At 36.4% G+C, this 18,608-nt stretch overlaps 1 protein-coding gene across 1 annotated transcript; it reads left to right on the forward strand.

Annotated features, from left to right (window-relative positions):
• Window positions 1–4,669: 4,669 nt before the first annotated feature.
• LOC139711383 (uncharacterized) lies at window positions 4,670–18,207 on the forward strand. The gene is made up of 5 exons (XM_071623269.1): window positions 4,670–4,950; window positions 11,607–11,986; window positions 14,740–14,923; window positions 15,494–15,667; window positions 16,630–18,207. Exons 1-5 carry the CDS (start codon window positions 4,920–4,922, stop codon window positions 16,773–16,775), a joined length of 915 nt encoding a protein of 304 aa, XP_071479370.1. The 5' UTR covers window positions 4,670–4,919; the 3' UTR covers window positions 16,776–18,207.
• The last annotated feature ends 401 nt before the right edge of the window (window positions 18,208–18,608 follow it).

Genomic DNA, 18,608 nt, shown 5'->3' on the forward strand with positions numbered 1-18,608 from the left:
CCTCAGTTCTTGTTGACAAGAATAATTAATGATCGGTCTTTCGTCAACTATATTTATAAGAAAGGCTGCAAAGGCATTTACACAGAATCGTTTAGAATGAACTAGGAATTAGAACCTCATGAAATCGTTAAAAAAAATCCTGCATGGTGTACAATCTAGACATCCAGTATTCTAACGATCTGTTCTTGATGGCCTATACTATTAGGTAGGCCTATATATGGGGTTGTGTCCCTTTTGTTTCTGGTAAAGAACGCAAATGAACCGTGAATCTATAGGACCCTGTGAAGTAATCATAGCTTCTTCTTGTCTCCTTTTCTCTTCTTCTACAATCAAAATCCATGGTTCAGTCTATCCTACATTTTCCAACAGCTGTGAGATGATAAGGGGGGGGGGGGGAGATAAAGTGTGTGTGAGAGAGAAAAAAACAAACAATAAGGCGACCACAATTCCAAAGCCTTTACACTGTCCCTTTTCAGGTATAGGGCCTAACTAACACAATTCCATGTCATTTGATAATAACAATACAAGACCATATGAAGAGTTTGATCGCAAAAACCGATATAAGTCCATTTTTGAAGATTTTGAAGTACGGTCTCTGTCATAAAGTACAAAATGATACCTTTTAAATGATATATTGGTCACCACATAGGTACATTTTTTAAGTTATGGTCAAAAGAAGCAAAATTTTTCTTATTATTCTCTTTATTTTTCTTGATCTTTAATCGCAAATATCTCCATATGAAATATGGACTTATTGGTTTTTGCGAACAAACTCTTCATATTTTGTTTCCCTCTTCCTACATAGCTAAACTTCCATGATAAAATATGCTATTATAGCTTATAGCCATGAATATTCATAATATCATTCAAATCTCGTCACTTTCCTGGTATACCAACGTGAAATGTCTTCCTAGTGGACTCATTTCATCCTAGTTCTACTTTATGCATAAGATAATTGCTGCACGAATACTTTCATTGCACTCACATAAAAAAGTAGAATGATTATAAGCCTACTTCCTTTGCTCTCCTTTGTTTACACAAGGAACAGAGAAGCCGAACTTCAGGAAATGCTACTCTGAATATGACTCCATGAAAGTTATTTCCTGAACCTCTCTTTTAGACGTGTTCAATACGCTTCCTATAATAAGAGTTACACTGAATTCTTGCCCTTCTAAATATTTCTTTGAAAAATTTTTGCGCAAACTGAAAATTTCATTGCAGTGACCATCTCGTAGACCCTATACTTGTGAAGTGAACGATTTCTGTAGACCTAGATCACAAACAATGTTCATAAAACTTTCTCGATAGAATCCTTACACACCACACAACATTAGCAGCCTTTCCAAAAGTTTTGAACCTATTCATCATCGGTGAGAGCTATATAGATGGCGTGTTCGTCACCGGCGCGCAATTCTCCCATGCATAATTTCAAAACTATCTCGCAAATACGCCATTCATTTGCAATATCCCTGCTATTCAAATCAACCCCCTGAAAGTATAAGCAATATAGGACTAATCACCATCTTAGTCAAACCAGTGTCTGATGCAGCTTTTCACTTTTCATCGTAGTCCTATAGCAGGGGCGGATCCAGGAACTCCGTAAAGGGGGGGGGGGGAGGATGGGAGCGCCTTTATATCTCCAAAATAGATTAAAGGAGGGGGTGTACAAATGGGGGCGCACGCACCCGGTGCGCCCCACCTGGATCCACCACTGGTTATAGTCATCTTGAATTGGATTAAGAAATATTCATCATTGACAATCATTTGGTTCATTTTGTCCTCAGCCTTTCTTAAAAATGTCAAAATCTTGCCACCGTGCAAGTGCAAAAAAGAAGACCATAATCTGACATTGTCTTTTAGAGTAGCAAAGAGAACCTAAAAAGGATTAACTTGGACATCAGACATAAAAAAGCAAGCAATCAATAAGGTATTTACATGTACATGTTTTTGTAATCATATATTTTTTTTCATATCATTTTCATCCCATTCCATTCCAATTTGTTTTATCTTATCTAAATAGATTGTATATCGTCTTTGTATATAATAATTACATTATAACTATAGTTTGATTTGATTCTGTTCTATTTTAATACATGTAATTCAAATAATCCCTAACTCGTATGTTTCTGCGGTGCTCTTGTATGGGCATTAGCAAGAATAATAGCGCCATCTTTTGGGCGTAATACTATGTAAGCTGTTTTTTTTTTTTTTATGAACAACCAAACACTAAAGGGACAATCTAGTCCAAAAATAAGTTTTCCTGATAAGATAGAATAAAATCTTACGAGTTCAACGGTAAAAATTTGCCTGAAATCGGATGAACTATAATAAGGGAGTTATGAAATTTTTAAGTTTTGCTATAGTATTCCTGCTAAACAGTTCTTGTACAGTGGACATGAGTGAGCGCACAATCATAGTCATGTCATAACATTACAATTATTTTCCATCGATCGTGTACAAAAAATGACGAAAATTCAATGTTTCTGAAATTGAAGTCTGTAACATGCATGATGTTATTGCTGGTTGAATAACTTCAGAATAGTGATCAGAAAGATACATCAAGATTAACATTTTGAGCCTCGGGCATAATTGCGTTTGAATGAAAAACTGGAAATTTCAATTTTTTCTTCAAAAATTTATGTACAAACTATATGGCAAGTTGTGAGGGGATGACGATCACTTTGCCATTTGTATATTCATATTGACCGTTCAAGAACTGTTTCCGCGAAAATTATAGCGAAACTTCAAAATGTCATAACTTCCTTATTTTTTACCCGATTTCGATCAAAATTTTACCGTTGAACTAGTAGTATTTTACTCTTTCTTAGTCTAACTACATTTTGACTGGATTTCCCCTTTAAAGCAACTGTATAATGCAAATACATGATGACTTGCGTTGATTCTTGATACACTCAATATCATTTCTGTGGCCAAATGAATACCTGAACATGTTCCATAATTCATTTGTGATATTTCTACTATAGGGGCCTACATATTTTTCTTTTATCGTTGCTTGATCAAAAACGAAATTTCATTTCTGTTTTCTTATCCCCTATTTTTTATTATATCCGCCCCGTTTCTCACTTTATGAGCGGTGCCTTGTTTTGCTCCTTTGCTTAAATCCTCTCAAGTCGTAAGTACAGCCGTACAATGTCTTGACTAATCCAGAACAAAAAAAAAAGGAGAGAAAGCGTACAGTCATGTATATAAGCGTAGAGGGGAGGGGGAGGGGGGGTGAGAGGAGAGAGAGAGCTCCGTGTTTGGCTGTACACCAAGGAGGTATCACACGTCCTCCATTACTGTATTCTACCATACTTGCTTCATTACTTAATTCTTGTCAGAAGAGCGAAATAGGCACTCACAACAACATTGATTTCGTCAAATGCTTTCAGTATGATTTTTTTTTTTCGCGATCCAAAGTTTAAACTTTGAACACGACTTCGCGACTTTCGATATCGAAAAGCTCAGAGTGGTAGACGCGCACGCGTACACGCCCCTTTTGCACTTTGACCCCAGCCCGTGAACCGGTGACATATCGCCTTCTTGGATGTACTGAACCCTGTACAATGATTGGATCACCGATGTTCACCTCTCTCCTATCAAGGAGAAACATATTATTATGCGTAGACGAAAAATAAACCGGAATACTTATGGTAGAATCACAAATCTATCCACCGTTGATACCACCCGGGCATGTTTTATTCCCTTTGTGTTTGTGATATTATTATCTAATATTGCGACTGGCTAAATATAACGCTTTATACAACTTACAGCCATGTTCATAGAAATAGAGACGAAAAAGCCAAATGGTAGATATAACTAGGGGCAGCAGCATGGACCTCATACACAGATACGTAAAGAAAATATTTATAAGTATGCAAACAGGTTAGCCTATCTCCATTGAGCACCTTTATTACTGTATGTGCAATATCTATACAGGCCGATATGGGGATGGGACCGCACACTTTTAACTACAGTGACAAAAACAATGACAGATTGCGGCAGTAAAAGAAGAAAAAAACACACACAAAAAAGGTTTAAAAACCAGAGTAAATAGAGTTTTTTCCCATGCAGATTCCGGATGTGTGTGTGTGTGTTTGTGTGTGTGTGTGTGTTGTGTGTGTGTGTGTGTGTGTGTGTGTGTGTGTTGTGTGTGTGTGTGTGTGTGTGTTGTGTGTGTGTGTGTGTGTGTGTGTGTGTGTGTGTGTGTGTGTGTGTTTTGGGGGGAGGAATAGATTGCCCCTTGCATGCTGAACTCTTGATTCTCCTGTACTCCCTCCCTCTTCCACCCCACATTACTAAATTATTCCACGGTCATTATAGGCTTGCATGCTGTAGAATGTTTATAATGTCATTTAATCATTTTGTCCTCCAATAATGATATGTTTTCGTTGATATGTAGCATTGTAATCTTATCCTCACACTGTTTGAATCGAAGCCCCGGGAAGGTATGATGATCGCACGGTATAATTTCTGAACTTCTTCGAATCCTCCTGCTTTTTTTTTTTTCGATAAGGACCCGACTGCATGAACTTGCCTGCACAAATTCATAACGGAATATCACTACCGTCAACGGATAGTAACAATTCTCGGAGACCATACTGTGCAGTGGCAAATTATAGTGAACTTTGATCGGCAAACACGCGAAAAAAGTGCGACAGAGGAAATTGTTCAAGATTACCACTCGTGTTCACGATTTTATAGGGCAACGCACAGGTTCCGCTCAATTTTCTCAGTATGTGTAATGATAGTGAATGAGTAAGCTGTAGGCTCCTACTGTTCTCCCGCCTTTATGAGAAGTACGGCCCTCCTTTGACATCTATATATTCGTACAAGAATCCATCGTTGCAAATCAGACGGTCCGACGATTCCGCAGTGTCTTTTCTCTGCTTGGTGTTTGTTCTACTGCCTGTTTCATCATGAAGTCCGTAGCACTTTGTCTTCTCATAGGTAAGTGCAGGGAGGTGGAAGATTGTTCCACCTCTCTGGTAAGTGTAATTCTGGTAAATCAAGCTGCGATGTAGACGCAGAGGAAGAGCTCACTGACTGCATAAATGCATTGTCTTATTAGCTTTAAGACAACGTTGTCTCGGCTCATCTGTACACTTGTTCGTAAAAGGGTCCAGACTGAGGTGCAATTAGTGTGACATCATGAAATGCTCAGTATTTGATCTCCAGTATACGCTAAGGACAGCTAACCTTATCAAAAATACAGGATTGAAATGAAAAGGAGAATCACATGAAGCTTACTTCCTGTGTTTAAGTGTGTTTTGCGCCACGTAATCTAAAAGTTCAAGCAATAATCGGCGCCAAAGGCAAATATACATATATATTTCAAAGTATAGAGTTAAACTTGGGCCACCATCCGTGCATGGTCATCTCATTAATTTTGACTGCGGCGAAGATGGTTAAGCTCATACACACATTCAGATTTTCACTCTATCATTATTCTTGGTAGTTGTACTGAACACAACACAACGTCTAGGGTTCCTACGGGGAGTAGAACCAGAAGGTGGATCTCGGCCACCTCGATCAATTCAAGACTTGAAGTCTGTGGAAATGAATAGCAGCAAGCAGTAGCAAATTTTCCCACTATTTTTTTTTTCGCTCATAATTTCTTCTCCTTTTTTTTCCCCCACACCATTCACCCCGCCAGCTCACTAATAAGGTTCCTTGTTACTATATGATCTAATGATTTTGATGGTATTCATTCCAACTTCACACTACGATTAACTGATTACGTCTTCGAGTTCAGCACCTGTAATACTCACTCTTTCGGCTACGTGCAGGAGACTGTATTTTCTTTTCGCCAAATATAATGTATCATATGGTTTGCATGTGGGAACGATGGAAAATACTAGTAATGTAAGGAAATGATATGATTGAAATCAATGTGTATTGGTTTACAAGTTTAGATTCCAGAGTCCATGCAATAAGTCTCATTTATGAGATGCATTAGTGGCAAAGTGCTTTCCTTATTCTTGAGTTTTCGACATTCATGCAGAGGATTGCACGCGATGCCATGTGATATACAAGGTCTCATCACGCCTCTCACGGTAAAATATTAACCACGTGATCTCTCGACGTGGTCACATGACTTTCGAGCTGCTTCTACAGCTTCTTTTTGGTCTCAACGTCATGCGTTATGACGCAAGTCTCTCTTTACAGGCCTTCCCATAAAATATCACACAAATTATTTATGGTTAGTGACATTCATTGCCCATGAACTTTTAGGCCTATATCAAAATGAACATGATTGTGACATTGAAGACAATGGATGTAGGATGGCAGCTGCATGGAGAGTATAGGAGCTTCCGATTTAGGTCTTCTTCAGCTTTCTTGTCTCTTTATACAAACATGAATGGAATAGAGGTATTGAGTATAGCAAGTCATATGGAGTAATGAGCAATATCGAAAGTATGTACATATATATTATCATTATTATTATGTTATTATTATTATTATCATTATCATTATTATTATTATTAAATTGTATCATTATTATTACTATAATAATAATAATAATAATAATTATTATTATTATTATTATTATCATCATTATTATTACTATTATCATCATCATCATCTTCATCGTCATTATAGCAACATGAGGTTCCTCTGCCAGTTTCCTGGGCATGTATAAACTGCTGTGGTTCAAACTTCAAACTATTTCTACATCCTGCTACAGTTTTGTGGAGCCATCTTACATGTGAATGTGTATTGCGTTACTTACAGGGACGTTCTGCGTAAAGATAAGAATGTCACATGAGAAGCAGTAAAACAAAAATATGGTTTTGGTACATGAATATAAAACGAATAGAAGAATTCAGTTCTGTTCATTTAAGGTCGCTATCCTGTACTGGGATATACAAGCATACAGAAAATCGTGTCTCTCCTTTGATATACATAAGTTCGATAGCTCAGACGTCTGAATCTTTCAAGGGAAAAACATAAAGAGAAACAGAAATATGATTTTAATGTCATTGAAGTTAAAGAACTATGTATTTAATATGTCACTGAAGATGAAACACTACGTACGTGGCTGTTGGGACGACAAGACCTTGTATCTCAAAAATGTCAAATGATCAGGAGAGCGAAAAACACAAATACACATAGCAACCAATTGTAACAAATGGGATTGCCTTTCCTTTGACATGATGGTGGCTTTATTTTTGGGGGTAAGGATTTGGACAGGATGTCACTTGAGTGATTATCTGGCAAGTAATCCAAAAAAGTGATTTTCACCAAAATTTGAGATACAAGGTCTGTCACCCCATCAGTGACAATATGTCCGTTTGAGAGATGTTCGTAGTTCTTTATAAAGGAGAAAATATATTCCTTTTATAGGACATGATTGTTATCACGTTGCGGTTATGATGTAAGTTTTTTCTTCTTCTTCGTTTTTTTTTTTTTTTTTTTTTTGCGCCCCCAAGGCCACTTGCCACCCGTCAATATGCCTCACAATCACTTAACTCTGATTCTGGTAGAGTAAATTTCTCATGACTGTAATACTAGAAATATATTTCTATTTCACACAACCTCTAAATTACAAGTTCACCTTCATAGACATGTATGAGTTGAGTGAATGCAGCAATATTAGTAGAACACATCAATGAGAGTTTGAGGAAAATCTGACGATCCGTTCAAAAGTTATGAATTTTTGAAGTTTCTGGGCAGTCACGGCTGTGTGAGAAGACTAACTATAGCTTGTGATGTCATATGAGTACAACTACATAAAGAAAGTATAAAGAAAATTCAAGATATTCTCACTTTTCTCACATAATAAAAGAACACTCGACTTCTCTCTTTCAGAAATCAGGGGAAATAATATTACCCCTATAAGTCAGTAACATGTCGAAGAAATGTGCGCTTTATTCAAAAAGTCAAGTTTTGTGAAATTCTCTTTTTATTTTCTTTATATTACTGTACGCATGTGACATCATACACTGTAGTTATAGTCTTCTCTTCCAGCAGTGATTGCACAGATACTTTCAAAATTCATAACTTTTGAACGGATTGTCGGATTTTCCCCAAACTTTCACTGATGTGTTCTACTAACATTTTTGCCTTCACTCAATCCACATGTATATGAAGATTTACTTGTCCTTTAATGATTTGTAATTTTACACCATGTTCAAATTGGCTCAAAGAAGAATACCACAAGAACAGAATGTTAAATGGTTATACCAAAAATACACCAGAACTATGCAAGGTACGCTTTAGGCCCATACGTACATGACACCTGCATTTTCACTCGTTTCCACGAAATGGTAGTATCATAATAGTCGAAGTCATAATATCCGAATTGAAGATAGTAATGACGTCACATCAAGTCTTTTGGTAATGTAATATGATTATGTTCTTGAAAACTTAAAGACAGGAGTGTTATGAGGTGGTTACGTCATGGCCTAATGTTACTTTCAAGAGTGTTTTTTTTTTACATTGTAATTCTTGAGGTAAACATTACGATTGTTAAAATCTATCTTTTTAATCTACTTTTGAAAGTCAGTATAGACATGGTAAGGAATTGCACTTCGATGTAGTGAAGCAGTGTAGTATGGTTCATATAGTAACCTTTCAGCTTTAAGGACCAGCTTCTTACGTGACGAGTCAATAAAAAAAAAGTTTACCAGTGATGTATATACATACATACATATATATATATATATATATATATATATATATATATATATATATATTTATATATATAATACACATGCTGTCAACATGGCATAGATGTTATGACATGGCTATCTACATGCTCATCTATGTTAAACTTTTCAACGGGGATAACCACCTCTGACCTCCGAACAGGTTGATCAAACACTATCTTGCAAATAACTGTGCAATTTTCGTCTTGTCAACAATGAGAGAGAATAACACTCCAAGATTTAAAAGGGCGAAATATTATCTGTTCCTTTTTCTCTTTAAGCCGATACGTTGGTATAACAACGTTCGACGATTCATAAAGATAAGAGAAGATCTTCAAAGAGATATATGATTTGATAAAGGGTTTCAAAGTTCTTGTGGACACTCGGGAGCTAATAATTTGAGCTATGTTAAGCAATGATAAACATTCACGTGATGCCGACTGTCATGATTATGATAGGGCTAATAATAGTGATTACATATAGGCCCCCCCTATACTAAACGTAGTTTGGAATGTGGTATACACGCAAAAACTCGTAATATAATACGCTGATATTAGCATTGATAAACGTATCACTCATTCGGTTCTCTTTATACAACCTGTAGCGACTGAAATTATAAAAAAAATACCTTGAAAAAGCGTTTTCATTCAATATAATTCCGTCTACGGGTCTTCCACTTAACTGAATCATGACGTATAATGCGTGTGTGCATTGACATTGCCCTCATATTGTGACTAATACTCAACTTGATGCCATCAAACAAAATTTCAACAACATTAAGGAGCGACAAGAAAGTAATATCCTCACAAATCCAATGCATATTACAAGCCCGCCCATTAGTAATAACGTAGTCCTTTTGGGTATATACAATATCAATATATTATTTTCATTTATATTCTTCACCAGTTGTTCACACTACTGTATACTGTTTTCCAATGAAAATACCTTACACATAACTAATTTGAAAATGAGACTGTAGTTGAAATCACTATTTTGTGCTTGCACGAGGATGGAAGCTATAAAATTCCATAATCACCTGTTTCCCTGTTTCACTATAGTCTTGTTTAACTCGATTCCTTGTGTAAACAAGTCAACTTGAACTAGAAGGGCAAGTGACTTTGATATTGGGTCCAATATCTGTGATGATGAATATGCAAAAAGTTGTCGAAAGTAATCTAGGTGTTCAAATTCACACTCCAAAGTCAGCGAACTTTCATTATTACCATGACTGGTGACGTGAAAAACTGTGTAAGTAGAACAAAAACATCACTCCGTTCAATAAATTGTGCAGACCTGCGCTCTGCAAGATATTGCGTCATTACTAAATACAGATTTGGATTGGAAACTCAACGCAGGATTCGTTCCTGAGGGCCACGACGCAATAAATGCGCCTGGTTTATCTCATAATACTGTGTATCAAGCAATCACCTTTGAACGCAATTACATGTATTAATCTCTCTCTCTCTCTCTCCCCCCTCTCTCTCTCCCTCTCTCTTTCTCTCACTCTCTGTCCACCTACCTCCATATCTATCTATATAATCTATCTGCAGTATCTTTGTATTTGTTGGTCTGTATTTGTTGTATAATTTTTATCATGCGGTATAATGGGATATGATAAACATAGGTTGACGTAAATGTACAAAAGTCTGCGTTACAGTATTTTGTAGATCGGGGGGAAAATCTTGAGATTATTCATCATCCTCAATCCAAATACTTGTGTGCCAAACTCCAGTGCAAACCGAATGAGTTATCATGTGTTTTTAAAAAGTCGTTTCAATCATTTAGATAATATTCTTCATCTGACGGACAAGGCATTTGACATCTAACAACATTTACAAGACTAAAACAAGATTAATATTGATACAAAACTGATACATTATAGCCTCTATTATGCAGGTAGGCCTAAGAGGAATTTATGAGTTTCGGAATAACGAGCCTTCGGACTAACAAACCTTTTCAGACATTTGGAATTATTAACATTACTCTCTAAAAAAAATCGAGTGAAAATTTTCACTCTAAAAAGAGTGAATACAAAAAAGAGTGAATTTCGAGTGAAATTGGAGTGAATTTTGAGTGAAAATGCTCATTTTCACTCATTTTGGAGTGACGTCAGGGATCACTCGAAGATTTTGGAGTGATCCCTGACGTCACTCCAAAATGAGTGAAAATGAACATTTTCACTCAAAATTCACTCCAATTTCACTCTAAATTCACTCTTTTTTGTATTCACTCTTCTAAGAGTGAATATTTTCACTCGATTTTTTTTTAGAGAGTATATAGGCCTACCCTATGCTATCTTGAATCGATCGGAACAGTGAATGTCCACCTCTTGTTTCTTGTTCAATTGCACTCTATACAGAGAATAGAGTCTAGTAACATAGAACCACAATAAAACGAAGAAAATTATGTTAATAAAAATAGTAATATTACTATTGTCAAGTTATGATCACATCGCCCCTGATGCACTGGCACCATGGGGTTCAATATATCCTACTGACATGAACACAAGTCTTAGGTTTCTCTTTCTTTCTTTTGTTTAAAAGTTTTATACAGGAATGAAAACAAACATGTACCCTGTGTATCAAATTATTTCGAAATTGACATGAATTATAGCAACACAAAATGCATAATGACGGCAGGGGCTGTGTTTGCTGTGTCATCGACAAAATAATGTGATTCATGTAATATATCATCAGATTGTGTACAAAGTAAACGAATGGTATACATACGAGGCCATGACATCATCCTTTCATGAAATTTGAATTTGTATTTTTGAGACATCAGTTGATCGTTAAACATGATAATAAGACAGTAGTTCAATATAACTGTCTCAAAATTATTTTGGCCAGCTGTAATGAATTTCACCGTTACACAGCTTTGTCTCTCTGTACTCTCAATGGTGTTATAACATGGTGTGATTGCTAAACTTCAATGATTTCTCATGTTTCATCGCAGCTTACGCTTGTATACTTGGAGCTCATGTCGATACCATCACGGCTGCCACGACCACGGCTGCCACGACCGCGGCTGTCACGACCGCGGCTGCCACGACCACGGATGTCACCACAATGGGTACAGTGACTATGATCACAGACGAACCGACAGCGGCCACGGACAACACCACAGATTTCAATACGACGACGAGTATGACCACTGGAACGATGCTAACCACCAATGGGACCAACAGCACAGAGATGATGACCACGTTAACGACAGCCACGGCAGCGAAGATGACCACGACTAGCTGGCCCTCTGCGAACTGGCTCGTGAAAGATTCAAATAACGACACGTGCATGATCATGACATTCAAAGGCATACTGCACGTGGCAGGATCGGTGAGAGATTCAGCACTATAATCAGTCATCTTTTGCCAGAATTTTTAGGAGTACATAAAAATGCTTATCTGGATCGAAGTCTTAAAGGGACTGTACAGTACTGGCTGAGGTGGGGATTCATGTTTTGAACATTCCTCAGTGAGATAATGAGAACCTCGAATGAAATATGAAAGAGCATGTAATTTTTCTTTTAAATTCATGTTCCTTATTCCACATTTCATACAATTTTTATGTTCCATTTGATTTTGAAAAAGAATTTTTTTAACACAAAGGTCAGTTTGAAATAAGATTGCACAAATGTATTAGGACGTATAAATGACGTGTAATATGAGGAACCCACTAAAAAGCAAAGCTTGTAGGATGTGGGTTCCAAAAATATAATACAGGCTTTTAGTACAATATATCAATGTCAAATGTGACGTAACATGCAAAAACACAAGATGTCGAGAATATCATAAAGTTTACGGAATGTACAAAATATTGTATGATGTTTAAGATTAAACTCATGGTATCAATACAAAGAAAAGACTGCAAGAAAAGTAGCAAGTTGATCAAACTAATGAAGTCATCCGTGCGAGGCATCATTTGAGTATGCAGAAATTTTTCAAGTGATCACGGCAAAATAATTAAACGTATGATTTTAATAAATTGACTTTAAGACTTTGCTTAAAGGAACTTAAAGAACTTGATTGCAACCGAACAGTATCTAACTCATTCCAGAACTTGAAGAGCCGGTCGATGTAATTGTCTTAAGGGCTAAAACTGTATGAACAGGGAAAAAATGATAGATTTCACTGTGTCTTGTAGGGTAAGTATGGCTATCACTGTTTTTAACAAACATTGAGGAAAATATACTAGGAATATCACCAGTATTCAACTTATACACAAAAATCCCAACATTATACAAATACAAATAAGAAATTTTTAACAATTTACTTGAAGCAAACAATTCATTAGTGCGATAAAAAAAAAATGTGCACGATTGATAATCCGCAAGGCCTTTTTCTGAATCAAAAAATCAAAAATTTTAGGAAGGATTCAACGTTTATTTGATGAAAATTGGTTTCAAATGGCTGAGATATCAACAAAGTGATAGTAATAAAAGGCGACAGGCCAAGCCTTTTATTATGATCTCTTTGTTTCACCTTGTTTTTGGATATCTCAGCCATTTCAAAACCGATTTTCATCGGATAAACTTTTGATACCCCTTGGAATTGCATGCTCTTTGACATCTCATATGTGGTTTCTGAATATCTCACAAAACGTTTAAAGCTAAATCCTCACCTCAACCAGAACTGTACACACCCTTTAACCGAAGTTTTAATCCCATCACTTCCTGAGGAAATCTGGCTGCATGATTGTTATCCAGTCATCATTAATTTAGCATCTGGGAATTTACTGTATTTCTTATGTTGGAGAAAGATTACATAAAACTTTTTGAACGTATTGAGAATATTGTTGGATTGCTAAAGTTGAATTACTGAGCATACACCGGTATAATTTTTGGCGATTTTACTCGTTCTGCCGGTGGCAACATTTTTAATGTCTTTGCCGTTTTGATCGAGCTGGTAAACGTCAGAGATTTAATCTACAGAACCATTCCAAGTGAAGGTACAATTCTGCAAAAACAAAACAAAACAAAACAAAAAACAAAACATCAAACATCAAACATCAAAACAAAATCACCAAATATATATATATATATATATATATATTATATATATATAATATATGTATATATACTAGTATAAAGTGAAACTTTAAGGATTTCTTCACCTTCACAAATGATATTTGTCGCCCGATTTGAGTAAAACTTTCTTTACCCTCTTCGTTAGATTTTACTCGGTATCTCTCAATTTTTTTTTAAACATTTAATTCACTTTAATTATTCTTTATTTCCATTCAGTAACACATATCATGATATTTGTATATATATATATATACAACGTGTACATTTAATCATAATGTTTACGAATTTTTTAAAAGATAAAACAAATCATAAATTTTAATGAAAATATTATTCGACTTAACGTTAGATTTTCACATTCAAAGGAGTGTGTCATTGGGAAGTAAAACCTTTATTTCCAACAGTATTATCAATGTACGAAGGTTTTCAAGCCAATTACAAGATTCGAAACACATTCTGTTGATGCTGACTATAATGTAGCACTTCCTGACTGGTTCATCCGACATAATTATGCCAACACAGAATTGAGTAAGAAACAGAGGAGCCTCTTTATGGTTACAAAGCGAAGTAGTAAAATATGACCATTAAGGCATTTTTAAAAATTATTTTTTATGCTACTAGGCCTATTTATGGTCGGTGAGTTGGCTCAGTCGGTAGCGCGTCTGCCTCACGATCCTAAGGACCCGGGTTCGAACTCGAGTCTGGACTGAGCAATGTTGTGTGTAATGATACCGTCCCCTCTAGCAAGAGGCAAAACACTCTGTCCCTCGGATAGGACATAAAATGGAGAGTCACAACTCATGCACGTATTAAGATCCCGCTTCATTCATTCATCGCAAAGAGCAGGGTGTTTAACCCGGTGAAGTGGGCCCACCTCACATCCAACTGGACCTCATTGAAGACCAGCTTAGCGTATACTAGTAATTATGGGCTATTCAGCCATCTTCTCAGATGGAAATGAACAAACAAACAAACAAACAAACAAACAAACAAACAATGCCCGCTGGTGTTCTCGATATGAGTAATGCAATCAAAGTACATTTTCACTTTGTGTTTGCTCCTTCAGGAAGACATAACCATACCCGGATCAGCCGAGCCAGCAGGTTCAGTTTGCAACGGCCTCTACTCCGATTTCATACTCAGCTTTAGCATTAATGAAGTAGAATTATACTTTGTTACCCTGAGGTTTTACCTGGACGATACTGAGTGGTATATGTGGAACACGTCTATCATATACATCAACGACCAGGGTAAGCGGATGCGTGTGAATACTATAGTAGCAGCCCTGGTTTTGCAACTCCAGGCTTATCTTATCTTCTCTTTCTCATCTCCAGCTTCTTGAAGAGAAATTCCAGTTATAAGTTAGTCTGATAAGAAAGAGTAAAATCTCACAAGTACAACAGTGATAATTTAATCGAAATCGGATCAAATTTTGATCATTTGATCAAAACTCCCCGCTGCTGCTGCAACGAATACCTGTATGTACGTTTACTTCCGCTACTGTTAATGATACTACCTCTTCAACTATACTGCAAGAGTTACTGATAATGGTGCAGTCATTTAATACTGCAACTTGTATAGAATAATACTACTACACGTAACTGATAGTACTTCTATTTATTATTTTCATCTCTCCAATAAGTTGTGTACTCCTCAAATTCTGCAAGCACAAACTACAGTGATTTATTTTTCCTCTGCTTCTGAGATACCACACGCAAAAACCAGCACTACAGAATTAACGACTTTCATCACTTCTTTTTTGTGAATGATATATGTTAACATGCCTCTAACTCTCGAGATCATATTTTCCCCGTCGGCAGAACCGGTTCCCCAAATGGAATCCAAGCTCCAGAGGCGCTTCACTAGCCCAACCGGAAGTTACTACTCTTGTATCTCGGAGACCGTTACCGTGGGAATGACCTTTAACCTGACCCTGGAGAACATGAAATTGCAGCCGTACAGTAAGGAAACGGAAGCAAACGATTGGGGCAGTGGTGAGCATGCTTGCTTGATTGATTTGATCATCCGTTAGTAAGTCGATCTAATAAAACTATTTTTTTTTTCATTTCATGTATTCGCTCACTCACTCACTCATCAAGCAAAGAACGTTGTGATACATTGTATAACGTAAAGTATAACGTAAAGTAACAATAATATAACAATAACATTGTATAACGTAAAGTAACAATAATAACGGTAATTTGTACAGTAACTATGTGTAATTTCATGAAGAGGAGACCGCAGAAAGCAAGTTGCATTGATATTATCAAAATGAAAATGATATACATTGTAATATACAATATATAGTAATGTATTATAATATCAATTCAATTCAATTCAAAAGTTTTATTTTCACCTCTTTCAACAGAATGTACAAAAAGTATAAATTTGACATGCGTTTAAAGGAATGATACATAAATAGCAAAGATAACATTTTGTCAGTAGTCATTACCAAGTGAGGCATTTTTTCATACAAACATATTTATACATTCTGCGAAATGAAACAAGTGGAGGTACCCATTCAAAAGACTGTGCTTGTACTATGTGGGCTATGTGGGCACTTCCCAGGGAAAAAACAAAATAGGTGAATAACTTAACTACAATTAAGTGTGCGGGAAATGAGAAAAAAGGGGGAAAGGGAGAGAGAGGAAACACAAATAGAAGTAAAGAGACGAGACAACAAAAAATAATTATCATTATGATAGTGCAATTATTAGTATAGAAAGATATAATATATAATGATATCATTGTAATATATTACATTATTATATTATAATATGATATATAATATATAACATATATTATATTTATATATAATAGAAAGAAAAAAAATCATACATCATTAGCAACACATTAGCTCCCATCTTGCTTCTTACTTGTCCCACATTGATTATATGACAAAATAATAACTTCGGTTTGTTTGTTTGTTTGTTTGTTTGTTTGTTTTGTTGCACAGCCAACTCTTGCATCGTACCATCAAGCCCGAATGCCGCCCTCATCGTTGGGTTGACGCTAGGTGCCGTCATATTTGTTCTCCTGATTGGGCTCTGCCTCATGTACAGGAAACAGAGTGCAGCCGGACGGTACAACCAGTTCTCATAAGGCGTGACATTATGATACATTGTATGTCATTCGTTCTCCGTATGACCAGGGAGGTGGAAGAGAGACCTCCCTGGTATGACACTCCCTCTCCTATGTCACCCCATGTAAATTTTAACTCGATTGAGAGGAGTGATATTCAATATCCCACTGGATAGCCAATGTGGCAACACAATGAAGGCGAGGTCTTTGTCTGAAGCCAGTTTTCCAGTTTTCATGTTGTTATTATCCTTTATGTTTATTCCGAGGGAAATGAGGGGGGGGGGGGGAGCGGAAAGATACCGTGGGATAAAAGTACTCACTTTGTCCAAAGGATCAACGGGAACAAACAAACAAACGAACAAACAAACAAACAAACAAGAACAACAGTTCATGCTCAATAATAGCCTACCCAAAAGCGTATTGATGTGTAAAGTGCCGTTATCATGGTTATGTGATAAATACCAGGTTGTACTTAAATGTCCAATTACTATGTATATAAACGAATGACTTATATGTGATTAGCATGTGCTTACTAACTTTTTCCTTAGCATCAGCTCATATCTGTTTGTGTGTGTAACTCTGCATTCTTTTGTCCTGTACTCGGCGAAACTAATATTAAGGGCTACAGTTACAGATATTTTAGTCGTAACGTATATAGTTTTCGTGTGCCATGTAGAAAACGTAAGTAACATGATTTATAATATAGAATAGACATGTTTCGTTCATCGTTCAGTCGTTTAATTCGATACTTGAAATGGAGCAACTTCGCGAAGGAGGGACGATTTTGATTGCATTTGAACACATGTCTATATGTGTATCATGACTGTGTATAATACGTGTGTATGTGTGTGCGTGTGTATGTGTATGTGTGTGTGCGTGTGTGTGTGTGTGTATGTGTGTGTGTGTGTGTATGTGTGAGTGATATTCAAGAGTATTGCATTTGTGACAAATGCTTTCACTCTGTCTCACAGAGCAACTCTTTGTGCAGAACATTTTGAAAAAAATGATAATAGATTTTTATTGTAAATCGCTCGGCGCATTCGATGACTGTAATCACTCCATCTCTCTCTCTCTCTCTTTCTCTCTCTTTCTCTCTCTCTCCTCCTCTCTCTCTCCTTTAGCGTAAATAGAATATTACGGGACATATGGGAAGAAAGCAATACAACTCATGACTATCACTGATTTGGAGAGTGAAAGACGAGAGGCTAAGACCAGGAGAGAGCAAAGGGAAAATCTTTAACAACCTGTAACTCTTTCCCACTCCAATCCCATTTCTTACATGCGTCTAAAGAGTTCTATACCAATCGAACGATCGATATGTTGGTGTAATTTAATGCATTTTATGAGATGTACACTTTGAATTGGCTGAATTACTATGAGAAAAGATGATGTATAAGTTGTTTGTTGATATTCCTGATTTTGAATTTGCCGGAATAAACATTATTACACGGAATATCCCTTGCATATTTTAATTTTCAGTATATATGAAGTAAGTGAGTTTTTTTTTTCATCTCATCCGTCATGTATCCATTTGTACAGCATGCAGTGTTTCACTCCAATCCAAAGCTACATATAATCTACCACAAAATACAGCAGCATTCATCGTATACAGTCACATTGCATGCTTTTAGTGACTGCGTCGCCGTGAATTTCTATATTGTCTTGTTCATTACTTTGTTCTGTTGAAAAACGAAATGAATCTTTACTCGCGAGTCCATTCGCGAACAATACTCGCTCAGTATTTCACACGACGAACAGACATCATGTCGTATAAATAATGATCAAACTTCATGAATCAGTGTATCATCAATATCGCACTACACTCAAACGTGGTCAAAGTATAGTGCATGTTAC

The sequence above is a fragment of the Diadema antillarum genome, unplaced genomic scaffold (assembly GCF_040938485.1).
Source record: "Diadema antillarum isolate AM-2024a unplaced genomic scaffold, OU_Dant_1.0 seq00001653_RagTag, whole genome shotgun sequence".
NCBI classification, from domain to species: Eukaryota; Metazoa; Echinodermata; class Echinoidea; order Diadematoida; family Diadematidae; genus Diadema; species Diadema antillarum.

Excerpts from the sequence above, each read along its gene's own strand:
- LOC139711383 (XM_071623269.1), top strand. The coding sequence starts at position 4,920 with ATGAAGTCCGTAGCACTTTGTCTTCTCATAG. Across the intron at positions 4,951-11,606 it reads AGCACTTTGTCTTCTCATAG|CTTACGCTTGTATACTTGGA; the intron begins GTAAGTGCAGGG and ends GTTTCATCGCAG. Across the intron at positions 11,987-14,739 it reads TACTGCACGTGGCAGGATCG|GAAGACATAACCATACCCGG; the intron begins GTGAGAGATTCA and ends TTGCTCCTTCAG.